Genomic DNA, 14164 nt, shown 5'->3' with positions numbered 1-14164 from the left:
TTTCTGTGTCCTGATAGACTTCTGGGCCAAAGAGACCTTTGTGCTTTTCCCCCACACACCCCACTCACCCACTTCCCTCTGGGCTCATGCCACTCTTTGTTCTTGCAATGACATAACTTTGCCCTACTCTCTGTGAAAAAAAAACAAAACAAACAAAAAAACCTCCCTATCCTTCAAGGCTCAACTAAAAGCCGCCTCCTACAGGCGTCCTCACAGCAATAAAACCTTGCTCTCTCGCTCCCAGTTTCTCCTAGCATTTTCTGTCTAAGCCATCCTTGTGGTCCTTCCCCAACACTGCCCAGAGGGACAGTTATTAGTGTATTTTTCTGCCTCCTAAACTCAACTGTAAGTTTTTTTGAGAGAGAGTCAGATCCTGTTTTTAAGCATAGAAGTTCTGTCTGCTGCAAAGTGGAGAACTCTGGTTTGGCCACAAACCTAACGTGCTTTTTGTTTCTACAGACAAACCAGTTAATCCAGAAAGTCTGCATTGGAGAGAACAATGTGATAGAAGAAGAAATCCGTGTGAACAGAAGCGTGCATGAGTGGGCAGGAGGAGGAGGAGGAGGGGGTGGAGCCACCTACGTATTTAAGGTAAGGTCTGCACCGCCAGATTTCCACCAGATTTCTGTGAATCTGCGATGTTAGAGCCTCATGACAGCCCTGGGACAGAAACACCTCAGATGCTCTTATCCCCATTTAAAGATGAGCAGGGTCAGGTGCAGTGGCTCATTCCTGCAGTCCTAGCGTTTTGGGAGGCCAAGGCAGGAGGATCGCTTGAGGTCAGGAATTCATGATCAGCTTGGGCAACATAGCAAAACCTTGTCTCTACCCAAAAAAATTTAAAAATTAGCCACTTGTGGTGGCTTGCACCTATAGTCATAGCTACTTGGGAGGCTGAGGCAGGAGGATCGCTTGAGCCCAGGAGTTCAAGGCTACAGTGAGCTGTGATCACGCCATAGCACTCCAGCCTGAGCAACAGAGCAAGACCCTGTCTCTAAAACCAATAAAAGAATTAAAAAATAAAGATGAGCAGACTGAGATCCAGAGCAATATAGAGTCTGTCTGTCCAGGAAAGGGTAGACTCTTCTCTTACTGATACAGCAGCTCAATTTCACCATGCACAGCCTTTGCCATCCTACTTTCAGAGGGTTCTACTGTGCCCTCCTGGACCAGCTCTCTGTCCTAAGGTGGATTTTTCTGACATCATCACAGCCAGGCCAGAAACTGAAGACCGAGGCCACCTGCTAGGTCCTCCCACAGGACTGTGATGCTGAGCGCTTAATCTTGAATCTTTGGGGGCCAGAGTCAGAGACCCCTAAGAATGAGGGAGAGAGAGCATAGAGAGACCTGCTTCTAATCACCAGCATCCAGACCTCTGAGGCCAGTCTGAGGAGCTTCAGGAAAGGGGCTGGAGGAAGTAGAGGAAGCAGCCTCTAAGATCAACCCCCACCTCCTGGTATATATATTTTGCTTTTGGTATATAGGTTTTGCTTCTCTGGTTGAACCCTGACTGATAGAGAAGCTTGTGGAGCCAATGGGTTATTGTAACAAGGGTTCAGAGCCCGCAAACCACCTCAGACCACTGAGAGGTCACCAGGTCACCCCACTGCCTAGCAAACCCTCAGTCAGGCTGAGTTAACCAGGGCTTGGGGTCTCCAGGGGGAAGCACAGCTGGGTTTCTCAATGTCTCAATGTCTCCCTGGTCAGATGAAGGATGGAGTGCCGGTGCCCCTGATCATTGCAGCCGGAGGTGGCGGCAGGGCCTATGGGGCCAAGACAGACACGTTCCACCCAGAGAGACTGGAGAATAACTCCTCAGTTCTAGGGCTGAACGGCAATTCCGGAGCCGCAGGTAAAGCGCCGCAAGCATGCCCTCTCCCGGAACCTCTCTCAGGCTTTCAGCTGGGCCCTGATGCCATCGCATGCCTGAGGGCATCTTAGTCACTGGCACCTGGGATGCTGGGAGCTCTGGATCTTGGTCCCAATATCCAGGGAGGGAGGGCAGGCAGCACCCTGGGAGCCCTGCAGGCTGTCCTGCTGACCTGGAGCTTGGACAGGTAGAAGGTCACTGAAAAAGTGAGGCAGGGAGCAGCCATCAATCAGCCAGCTGACCCTCCGTGGGTTTTACCAACATGCAATTGTTAGAGCCTCCGCCAGAGATTCCTTCTTCCTGAAGGGGCAGATGGGCCACCCAGTTAAGATGTGAGCAGATGAAAAAATTCTGGGCAATGTCAGGCCCCCTAGACCCCTATGGTACAGACCTCCAGGCCCAGGGCTGCCAGACCCAAGCATACCCCACTGGAAAATCTCCTTCTTGACTCTCCACGGCTGAGCTCTCTTCCTTCATTAGTGGGAGCCAGAAGCACAAAAATGCGAGACAGGCAGGGAAGAGAGTATCAATTCCCTGATTCCTCTAAAGTCAGCCATCCCTAAAGACAGAAAATGCAATTCCTTTTTGTATTTTCTTTTCCACACAATCAGACTGTGGGAGGATCTTAGAAGGCATTTAAGATTTGGGATTAATTAAAACAAATGTGCAAACTGTCTCTCAATTGAGAGACAGCTAGAGATAGAAGAGTAGAAACAGTCATGGGTCTACCATGAGGTTCTCCAGTGACATTCACAGCACCCCTACCGAGGCCCAGCACCTAAGAAACCCTGAAGCACCTCTGCCTCTGTTGCACATGTGCTGTCAAAACAACCCTGCAGGTTTCCAGGCGGATACCATTCCTGTTTTGTTTTACAGGAGAGCCAATGGGCTCACCAAGGCCTGATGACTTTTTTTTTTTTCTCCACATGGTTGAGCTGTTTAGTGATGGAGACAATTTTGTTTGTTTGTTTGTTTGTTTGTTTGTTTTTGCGACAGAGTCTTGTTCTGTCGCCAGGCTGGAGCGCAGTGGCACGGTCTCGGCTCACTGCCACCTCTGACTCGTGGGTTCAAGCGATTCTCCTGCCTCAGCCTCCCGAGTAGCTGGGATTACAGGCACGCACCACCACACCCAGCTAATTTTTGTATTTTTAGTAGAGATGGGGTTTCATCATGTTGATCAGGCTGGTCTCGATCTCTTGACCTCAAGTGATCTGCCTGCCTCAGCCTCCCAAAGTGCTGGGATTACACGCGTGAGCCACTGCGTTTGGCCAGTGGCTCATTTCGTATTTTTAAAACACCGTTGTTCTGATTTTGATATGGGTTATTTTCCTTTCCACACATTTGCTCGAAGGCTGCAAGATGGGTATGGGGTCAGAAACCTCCTCAGCTGGGGCTGAGCAGGATGAAAGCACAGCACGTGGTCTCCACCATCTCGTTCTGATTTATTTATTATGCACTTGCTCACAGCCCTGCACAAACACCAGAGCCAACTTCTGGCCCCTATCACGCCTAAGGGGCCTTCCCTCTGCCACATGACAACAGCCTTGACAGGCCCACACCCTCCTCTGAGAGCAGAAGGGAGGACAGCAAAATCCAAGCTCAGCACCCACCCCTGCAGGTTTCATGGCTGACAAAGTCCCCCCAGCTTGCCTGATGGCCTCGTCTCAGCTCTGCTTGTCCCCATTCTAGATTCAAGCTTGTTCCTGACCTCAGCTTCATTTTCCAAACCTCGCTTCCTCTTTCTAACAAGACAATTATCCACCTACAGGTCCCTCTGGTCCCAAGGAATCTCGGCCACAAGTGCTTCCAGAAACCCTGCCAGGCCGGTTTACCCGTAGGGTTCCGGCAGACACACACACTGCTGTTTCTACCTTCCACCATCAATTTCCAGGTCCCCACCACACATCATCTGCTGCAGCAGAAAGGATTTTAGGGTTTTTAGGATACAGTCACCCTTTCCTATCCATCAGTTCTGTGTTCATTGGATTCAAGCAACCACAGATCAAAAATACTCAAAAAAAAAAAAAAGTCTGTACATGTTCAGTCTTTACTGAACATGTACAGACTTATTCCCTAAACAATACAATAACTATTACATAGGATTTACCCTGTATTGGGTATTATATGTAATCTAGAGATGATTTTTTTTTATGGGAGAATGTGCAAAAACTATGCCACTTTATCTAAAGGGACATTTATTTTGGTGTGATGGAGGGATCCTGGAACCAATCCTCCACAGATACTGAGGGACAACTGTACATGTCTGTCCAAATGTCCTATGGAACGGAACACAGGTTGGCTACACTCAACCTCGGCTCTGTAGATAGCTTCCTTTGCAAGAGCCCAAAGCAGCCCCAGGCATTGGGAGGCACAGCCCCGAGGCTGCCTTTGTTGCCAGGGCATTGTCCACCACTGACCAGGGCTTCTGTTCCTGACCTTGGAGCGGTTCCTGAGAGCCTGGCCCTGGAGAACCTCTAAGCAGGCTGAGCCCAGGTGTGAGGCTGTCTGCACGCGTGTGTTTTGCCTCTCAAGCCCCTGACACTCCTCACCCCTGGCAGTGTGTGGAGCATTTCATACACTCACTGTCTCCTTTGATCTTAACATCAACTCTGTGAGCTGGGTCTTATTATCCCCAAGCTACAAGTGAAGAAACACAGGCTCAGAATGGGCGTTCTTGCCCATGCTTTCACAGACAGCAGTGGGCTCTGTGGTGCCTAGTCCAGGATTCCTGCAAGGAACTTTAGTGCAGGGTTTTGACATTTGGCTGCTCAAAGACTAATGAGTCCCATTTCTTGTTAGGATGGGAGGCAGTTAATGAAATGAAGGTCCAGTGCTATGGGGCTTGGCTGACATGAAGAGAAGATAGAGGAACGAGTTTAGTCACCATGCTGCCTGTCTGCCCACCTCCCCCAATCCTTAACCAAGCACAGCCCCTCCTTTTGAGCCAGAGAGGACTGGCAGGAAGCAGGGGTACAAGGCACGCTCTCATCTGGGTGTACTCAGCTGTGGCCAAACAGGTCTCCCTAGGACAAGCAGCCTCCTACTGAAGATGGGCCCTGGGAGCTGGAGCTGGTGCAGGCGCCCTCCAAGGCATCCTGCATCCTTCTGGCCAGCATCCTCACGCGGGTTCCCTATCTCTTCCCGCAGGTGGTGGAGGTGGCTGGAATGATAACACTTCCTTGCTCTGGGCCGGAAAATCTTTGCTGGAGGGTGCCACCGGAGGACATTCCTGCCCCCAGGCCATGAAGAAGTGGGGGTGGGAGACAAGAGGGGGTTTCGGAGGGGGTGGAGGGGGGTGCTCCTCAGGTGGAGGAGGCGGAGGATATATAGGTAAAGATGATTCGTGTTCAAGGTGTCACTCCCTCCCCCTTAGTCCTAGGTTCCTCACCTCCCTGCCCTCTCCCGGCCCTCCCCTGGCCTGCCCAAGTGTGGACTGTGATGTGACTGCACGCCTCCCTCTCTGCCTGGCTGGACCTGCCAGAGGCAGGGTGTTGGCTCTCGAGCCAGCATCCTGCCTCCAGGCTTCCTCAGCGACAACATCAAGATCCCATGTGATTCTTGATCTCCCCCAAAGTCGATGATAAAGAGGCTTTGGCTTTCCAGAGTAGTCTCTGAGTCACCCGTAAGGACTCCCGCAGCCTCCCTTGGATGGCCTGGCCAAGCCAGCTCCTGAAGGGGCGGGTTTGTGGTTTCATGGACTCCTCACTCCTGCTCCCTACCCCAGCCCACCAGCTTCCTGAAGGGTGCTGCTGTTCCTGCTGACGGGAGCTACTCCCGAGGGCAACTGCAGGCAGGCTTAGCCCAGCCCTTCAGCAAGCAGCCGGCCATTGACCCCAGCTGCCTCATCTGGGCTTCAGAGCACAGTCAGTGGAGCCTTCTGAAGCTGAGAGGCTGGGAGACGATGGCTCCCCGCTCCCCACAGATTAGGACGAATGCATGCATGCTCTGTGGTGTTCGTGTCTGTGTTTTGCTTTGACGCTGTGTGTAAGATGCTTGTGTTAACCACATGCTCTTCTTTTCTAAGCTGGGTGGGTGGGAGGAGCCCGAGGGGGGAGCCCAAAGATAGCCCAGCCCCAGATGAAAGGAGGGACAGGAGCCTTAGGGTACAGGGGCTCATCTCCCACAATCCCCACACCCCGCCACACCCAACCCTGACCCAGTGGGGCTGGAGAGCAGCTCTTCATTCTGACCAGTCCTGGGAGAGGCACCATGGGCGTATCCCAGCCTAGAGGGACTAGAACTTTTCGGACTCTTGCTCACATTAACCACTTCTTAGTGGGCCCCCAGCAGAGTGGTAGAGACCCCTCCTCCATCGGAGCTGGCCTGGACCTGAGGGGAAAGTAGCCACACACCCAGCTTCTACTGGGCCAAATCCCACGTGCAGCCTCTGTGCCCTGAGCCTCCCTTCCCTCCCCGCATCCCTATCCCTGAGGTCCCCAGTGACCCCCTAACTTTGGCCAGAGCTGCATGCCCTGCTGATGTGCATGTGTGTTGATTTTGGCACCCACCCCCCATGTTAAACTCTGCTCTGGTTTGCTACTCAGGTGGCAATGCAGCCTCAAACAATGACCCCGAAATGGATGGAGAAGATGGGGTTTCCTTCATCAGTCCACTGGGCATCCTGTACACCCCAGCTTTAAAAGGTAGCCCCTCTTCCAGGCAGCAGAACAAACTTCCTTAGGTCAGTCCTCCCACCAAGCTAAAACCTCAGAGTCTCTGACATGTATCCAGGATACAGAGGCACAATTATGGGTCCCTGGCAGGCAAGCTTCCTATAGCGCAGGTCACCACATTTCCTGGAAGTCAGGATGTGTGCTTTAATATGAATGCAGAGGCAGAATCCTAGGAAAGGTAACAATAATAGCCCAATACCTGCACCAGCCAACCTAAAGATCACATGTGCGCTTCCTCCCACACAAATGCAAACATCCATAGGCACCTATGCCAGCTGCCTCCACTGCACTCTCCATATGCACAGGAAGACTCTCCTACACAGTTGTGCTTCCAGTGGCTATGGTACCTAGGAACAGGGACCAGAGCACCCACAGTGACCACCTGGAGACATAGTACTGAGGCTGGGAGTGGGGAAGCAGGCTCGGCCCGTGACTGACCGTCCCTCCTTGTCACCAGTGATGGAAGGCCATGGGGAAGTGAATATTAAGCATTATCTAAACTGCAGTCACTGTGAGGTAGACGAATGTCACATGGACACTGAAAGCCATAAGGTCATCTGCTTCTGTGACCACGGGACAGTGCTGGCAGAGGATGGCGTCTCCTGCATTGGTAAGGGGGCGGGGCCGGGGGAGGCAGAGGGGCAGACAGCCTGAGATTTGGCACATGACCACAAGTGGTTTCTGGGTTCCAGGACACCCTGGATTCGGTTTTGTAAGCTTTCTGTCCCTCCCCTACCTGCGACAGCTCAAGTGCTCTGACCCCTGTGTGAAAGGTGGGCCATGGTTCCTGAAGGAGTCTTAAAAGTCCTCTAGTACAGAATACCATCCCCACGGAGGGGCCATTCTGCCCCCACGTAAACATGCCCAGTGACAGGAATCTCACTGCTCCTAAGGCGCTCTGTTCCCTTGGGCAGTTTCAGAGCCGGAGCGCTGTCCCCTTAACCTTCCTCTCCTAGGTTTCCTTACAGCAGCAGCTTTTCATGTGCAGTGTTTGAAGACAGTGCTCCCATCCTCCTCCTTTTCTTTTTTTTTGGCAGAGTTTCACTCCTATTGCCTAGGCTGGAGTGCAATGATGTGGTCTTGGTTCACTGCAACCTCCACCTCCCAGGTTCAAGCGATTCTCCTGCCTCAGCCTCCCGAGTAGCTGGGACTACAGGCGCCTGCGACTATGCCAGGCTAATTTTCATATTTTCAGTAGAGACAGGGTTTCACCATGTTGGCCAGGCTGGTCTCGAACTCCTGACCTCAGGTGATCCACCTGCCTTGGCCTCCCAAAGTGCTGGGATTACAGGCATGAGCCACCGCACCTGGCCCAATCCTCCTCCTTTAACTCTTCTTCATATTAAATAACCTGTTTGTTTGCAGCAGTTCATACAAGATGCAGTTTTGTGTCTTCTCCCCCCGCCGCACCGGTGTCCCTCTTCTGCATGTGTTCCATTGTCGATGTCCCTTTTGAAATGTAGTGTCCAGTAGCAAGCACGATGCCTCTGTGTAGTCTGGCCAGCAGAGGGCACAGGACCCCTCCCCACTCTAAGCCCAGCGCCTCAGGGCCACAGGGAAGTAATTTAGCCTCAGAGGGTGTTACTTAGAGCACACCCTGTTATTTGGTCACCTGCGGCCCCCACCTCTCTTCCAGATCTACTTTCCTTTCACCTTCCATCCTCACCCTGTAGTTGTGCAGCTCATGTTTTGAACCAGCGTCCCGCCATTGATATTCATCCCTGTTAAATTTCCCTCCACTCAAAAGCTACAGCTAAAAGCTTGTAAAACCAGGATGAGTCTGGTCCTGCCCATGATTCTCTGAAAAGAGAAGTGTGACAAGGTCTCCAGCGATGGGAGGGAGCAGGTAGTTTTTGTCTCAGCTGGAGAGGTTATTTTTGACTTGGGACCAGCTCAAAGGAGAAAGGGTGTGGTTGTCGGTGCCCCACTGGGACCTGTCTTCCAGTGTCGCCCACCCCGGAGCCGCACCTGCCACTCTCACTGATCCTCTCCGTGGTGACCTCTGCCCTCGTGGCTGCCCTGGTCCTGGCTTTCTCCGGCATCATGATTGGTGAGTGCACAGAGCCCCAGGGACTCCCAAGGGGGCGGGAAGGCAGGACTGAATGGTGTCTCAGGCTGTGCCACGGGTGCCAGGGTGTCACTTTGTTATGCTAGTCCCTGGAATTGAGTGGGGTGGTGATTAGGGAAGCCCAGGCCAAGCCAAAACCGAAGCTCCCAACCTTCCCCCGACCAGAGCAGCTGCAGTTCCCTGAGGAGCCCCTGATTCTGCACCTCATCCCCGTGTGTATCCTCTGGCTGATCAGGGGGTGGGGAGCTCTCTTCAGTGTTCCTCACGACGGGGAAAGCTCATCCCCACCCCTAGACGTCACTTCTAGCTCCCATGTGCTTCCACCGGCACAGCTCCCGTTTGGCTCCCACCCTGTATAATGCACTAGCCCACTCTTCTCCAAACCAGCCCTCCACTACCCTCCAGGTAGACAGCTGGGAAAATCGGTTTCTGAGTATATTTCTGTTCAGCCTGTGAGCCAAGGTGAGCTGACCTGCAGGTCACAGAGAGCTCAGTGTGGTCCCAACCAGCCCTTACTGCTGGCAGAGACATGCCCAGTACAGATGGGCAGAGGCTTGAAAAGGACAGAGGGAAAGGCTCCTGGGAGCCCTCGCAGGCCAGGCCCCTGCAGGCGAAGGGATCTTCCGGTAGAAGGGAGATGGCAGGCACACGCTGCGTCCCCATATGGTGCCATCCCTCAAAGGGACAGGATAATAGGAGCTAACACTTGTTGCATGGTTACTACATGCTCAGCAATTTGCACATTTCAGTTCATTCAATCCTCAGGTAACCCTAATCTGATCATGGTCGGTCCATAGCATAGAGGAGGGAACTGAGCACAGAGTGGGTGACTCGTGTGCCCTGGCCCGTGTGGCGGGGGGCTGGGCTTTACACACAGAATCTACCCTCTGAATCACAATTTTGTTCTGGCTCCCATGGAGTTTGCCTTCCAGAACATCCTCACATGTAGGAGTGATAATGGTCATTCACATTGGTAGAGCTCTTTAGAAGTTTTCAAAACCATTTTACGTGGGTGAATTCATTTCATTGACAACCCTGGGGGTGGGGAGTGGGAGTGGTTAGGGAAACAGGGCAGGAGTTACCATCCCTGCTTAGAGAGAGGGAAACTACTGTCCAAAGAGGTCCTGTGACCTGGTCCTCATGGCTCAGCTGGTAAGTAACAAGAGGCGGAATTAGAGCACAGATCCCCAGACACCAATTTAGAGATCTTTTCATTATGTGGCTCTTCTCCAACTCTGCGGCTGGCAGTTCTCCAACTACAGGAAACACAATTGACCAAGATCCCAGCTGCACCCTCCAGTCCATTGCTGTGATTGCAGTGAAGCTGCCCTACCCCATGACTGAGCACAGCAGAAATACTAGGGCAGGCCAATTCCTGGGAGCCGTGGGACTCCTCTGATGACTGACTTTGGCTCCAGAACCCCTTAGGGCCTTGCTGAAAATTCCTTAGGCTGCATGGCACCCAGGGTGCTTCCACCCAACCTTCCCTCCCTCCCTCGTTCACATGGGGTCAGACTTGCAACACGGTCTGCTGGTTCACCCAGGCTTCCCTGGCTCCCTCCCCATTTCCTCTCATGGGCATTTCTTCTAATAAAATCTGCAGACCATCTTGGGTCTAATCCTGTCTCCAGTCTGCTTCTTGGAGGACCCAGACTAACATGACTCTGCCCTGTATAATACAAATAATTCTTTTCTGGATTTGTGATTTTTAGCTTTACATTTACTTTAAATCATGTTTCAATTCAAGACACACCTTCACATCTAAAATCATTTTGTTAGTATTTCTAAGTATGATGGAAAGGTTCAGAGCTCAGGGGAGGATACGGAGATCGAGGGAGGCTTCCTGTAGGAAGTGGCCTGTGTAGTGCTTCAAGGGCCAGGCTGCCTGGTCCAGGCCATGTTGCAACTGACCATCCATCTGCAGTGTACCGCCGGAAGCACCAGGAGCTGCAAGCCATGCAGATGGAACTGCAGAGCCCTGAGTACAAGCTAAGCAAGCTCCGCACCTCGACCATCATGACCGACTACAACCCCAACTACTGCTTTGCTGGCAAGACCTCCTCCATCAGTGACCTGAAGGAGGTGCCGCGAAAAAACATCACCCTCATTCGGTGAGCACCCTGCTGCCGTCCTGGGAGGAGAGGGGCTGCAGTCTTAGGGGCTGAATGTTATCACAGCAGACTCCTCTAGCTGCAAAAGGTCAGCAGAGCCCTCCCTATGGGCACCCCTAGCCCTCCTAGGAAGACAAGCCTTGACATTCAGGGCCATGTGTGTTGGTTTAAGTTAACTCCTATATGTTTATGGAGTTTATACAATGAGAGGAGAACCAGGGCTCTCCTCCAAATTCATTGAGGTATGCTCTCTCCAAGGCTTCCTGGCCCTGCTTCCCTCCAGGGGAGCAGGGGAGCAAAGGGCCCCTCCTCTGAGCATCTAGAGCAACTGTACCTTCCTCTGTCACTCACTGGCAGCACTCCCCAGCCAGTACCCCCCGGTGATATGTCTGTCCTAAAGGAGCATAAGCCTCCCCAGGGAAAAGCCATGGTTCATACACCCCTGTGTCCCTGGCAAATATCAGACTCAATAACTACTGATTGAATGAATAAACATTTGACCATTGTCATGAGTCCCTGGTTGGAATCCTTCTTTCCAGTTTTCAGATGAAGAACTGGAAGTCCGAGATTGCATAGCACAGCCGTGTTGAGGGTGTTACTCCTGACTGTATGTTATCCCCTGCCTCTTGTGTTTGTCCACTAAATGTGAGCCCCGGGCTCAGGAGCCCCAGCTGCCTCATTACTGTGGCCTGTTTGACTCTGTCTCATCTTGTATTCTCCTTTGCACAGGGGTCTGGGCCATGGCGCCTTTGGGGAGGTGTATGAAGGCCAGGTGTCCGGAGTACCCAATGACCCAAGCCCCCTGCAAGTGGCTGTGAAGGTAAGAAGTGGCTCACTCTTGAGCCTGCCCTTGGCTTGCAGACTCTGTAGGCTGCGGCTGTCAGCTCACAGCCTCCTCCTCCTCCCCACCCTCCCTTTCTCTGCCCAGACGCTGCCTGAGGTGTGCTCAGAACAGGACGAACTGGATTTCCTCATGGAAGCCCTGATCATCAGGTAAAGCCACAGAGAGACACCCTCATCCCAACTCCCCACTGCCCCGAAGAACCTGGAGAGGTTTCTAACAGATCGATCTCTCCAAGGGAAATGGTGTTGTCCCCAGCATGTCCCCTTTTCTCCAGTAGGAGACTTCCAAACATTCTAGACACTTCTTACCAGACTGGAACAACCCCTGGTGGTTGTTTCAGAAACAAAATCTGTGTAGCCTAATAATCCCACCGATGTCACGGTCTGTAACCAGTTCCCTGCTGTTCTCCATCGGTTCTTCTTCCCTCACTTTTTCTTAAGAAATGGAGCATGCTAGACTTTGACAGTACAAGATATAATCTCCCTCCAAGACCCTTCACCAATCCCAGTAAATGTGCTCTTAATATGATGGGAGGCCACCCCATCCTAGGCTCCCGTCAGCAGGGCTGAGTCTCAGCTGGCTGCATCTTTTGACTTGAGGCTCCAGGGTCTGTATTTAAGCTGAGAGTCTCAGTGCCTGTGGCTCCTGAGGGCGTCCACAGTGGCAGCAGATCCCCTCAAGGAGGAGGCAGATGTTTGACCTCAAGATCAGGTGGGGGCTCATGGCCCCCATCACACCAGGAAGACTCTGAACATCCTGACAGGTGGGGGCAGATTGGGATGTCCCTTTGGTGGAAGTGGCAGGGGTAACAAGGCCAGGCAGTGTGAGCGATATGGCTGTGAGGTCTGGAGTCACAGGAGAACACACAAAATAACATTTATTTTCTGATGATACATGTAATTCCTGATTATGAATAAAACTTGGCAAGTATGAGATTATATTGAAGAAGACCCAAATCGCTCAATGTCACTACTTGGTGGTAACTAACCATTATATGTTGGTGTCTAATCACCCAGTCTTTCAACACTTGGGGGGGTGTACATGTATGTGTATGCACACACATGCATGCATATGTTGGCCCATGTGGAATTCCTAGGCCCCACTGCCTGTGTGTTCTAAAGGGATCATGTTAACAAGAAAACCCAAGTCTTGGTCCCTCCCATGAGGAATCCACAGGAAACTGATGGACTCATGAGGCCATCCCCTTTTCCTGGCTCGGTTTCACACGCTGTCACCTGGCAAGTCTCACCCAGTCTCTCTTAGAAGCAGTTGTTTTGCTTCACCTTCTGCCTGAGGCCTTCTTGGGAGAAATCGACCATGAATTCTAGTGCCCAGTCCGTGCACCAGTATCTGAGACAGACACCCTCCTGCCCCCTGAGACACTTTCTCACCCAAGTGCCTGAGCAACATCCTCGCACCTCCAGCCCCTCTCCTGCAAACGGAACTCCTGTGGAGCCTGCTCTGGTTCTTCCCACCTGCTCACCAGTGAGATTCTGGGTTTAGGCTCAGCCCAGGACCCCTGCTGCCCCTATTTACAGAATGTATTTATACATTGTAGCTGCTGAAAATGTGACTTTGTATCCTCTTCCCCCCAATCTAACATTCACCCAGACTCAGCTAATTTTGGTTATATCCCCCTCTGCTCTGCAGCAAATTCAACCACCAGAACATCGTTCGCTGCATCGGGGTGAGCCTGCAAGCCCTGCCCCGGTTCATCCTACTGGAGCTCATGGCAGGGGGAGACCTCAAGTCCTTCCTCCGAGAGACCCGCCCTCGCCCGGTGAGTGAGAACCAGTCTTTGCTGCAGTTGTTGTGCCAAGGACAGGAGCAAGGATGGAAGGAGCAAGAGTGGGCAGCCTGGGTAGCAAGTTCCTCGGTGGAACCCAGGAAGTCAACTTTAGGCTTGGATAGGGGGGTGACTGACTGGAAGAGAATGAACAGAAGACAGAGGTAGATGATGGCTAAGCCCCAGGCCCAAGGAGCTTGTGCAAGGCTCCTGCAATGCATTTATATTAGTCCATTCTTGCATTTATATAAGAACTACCTGACACTGAATAATTTATAAAGAAAAGAGGTTTAATTGGCTTATAGTTCTGCAGGCTGTACAGGAAGCATGGCTGGGGAGGCCTCAGGAAACTTACAATCATGGCAGAAGGCGAAGGGGAAGGAGGCACATCTGACATGGCTGGAGCAGAAAGAAGGGAATGCAGGGGGAAGTGCTATATACTTTTAAACAACCAGATCTCATGAGAACTCACTCACTATCATGAGAACACCCATGATCCACTCACCTCCCACCAGGCCCCTCCTCCAACACTGGGGATTACAATTCAACGTAAGATTTGGGCAGGGACACAAATCCAAACCATATCTGCATTCTATAGCCTGGATCCATTCTCATGGCCTGCTGACTCTGGAAAACCAAACTAGAGACAAATACAGAGGGGAATTTTCATGCCAGCCATGTCACTACTCAAGTAACTGACCCGGGCAGGTCACTCTGCAGCTACTCATTCAGAGCCCACTGTCCTCCTGTCTCAAGTAGGGATAATAATACCTGGACATTCTAACCTCGTATTTAGGAAGGTGCTACACACA

The 14164-nt window shown here is 52.0% G+C and overlaps 1 protein-coding gene across 2 annotated transcripts in view; it reads left to right on the top strand.

The window, feature by feature from the left end:
• ALK (ALK receptor tyrosine kinase) overlaps positions 1-14164 on the top strand; it is a 767947-nt gene that overhangs the window by 718319 nt on the left and 35464 nt on the right. Inside the window, exons 14-23 of one of the 2 annotated variants that reach the window (XM_030921204.1) lie at positions 460-591; positions 1708-1852; positions 5018-5200; positions 6415-6513; positions 7001-7153; positions 8489-8593; positions 10536-10722; positions 11452-11542; positions 11651-11715; positions 13217-13346. In XM_030921204.1, coding sequence (XP_030777064.1) covers positions 460-591; positions 1708-1852; positions 5018-5200; positions 6415-6513; positions 7001-7153; positions 8489-8593; positions 10536-10722; positions 11452-11542; positions 11651-11715; positions 13217-13346 — 1290 coding nt within the window. Of the gene's footprint in view, positions 1-459; positions 592-1707; positions 1853-5017; positions 5201-6414; positions 6514-7000; positions 7154-8488; positions 8594-9333; positions 9377-10535; positions 10723-11451; positions 11543-11650; positions 11716-13216; positions 13347-14164 lie in introns of those variants that run through there. The other variant, XM_030921206.1, reaches the window with a different exon arrangement.

The sequence above is a fragment of the Rhinopithecus roxellana genome, chromosome 17 (assembly GCF_007565055.1).
Source record: "Rhinopithecus roxellana isolate Shanxi Qingling chromosome 17, ASM756505v1, whole genome shotgun sequence".
Taxonomy (NCBI): domain Eukaryota; kingdom Metazoa; phylum Chordata; class Mammalia; order Primates; family Cercopithecidae; genus Rhinopithecus; species Rhinopithecus roxellana.
This window is presented reverse-complemented; position numbering and strand designations above follow the sequence as displayed.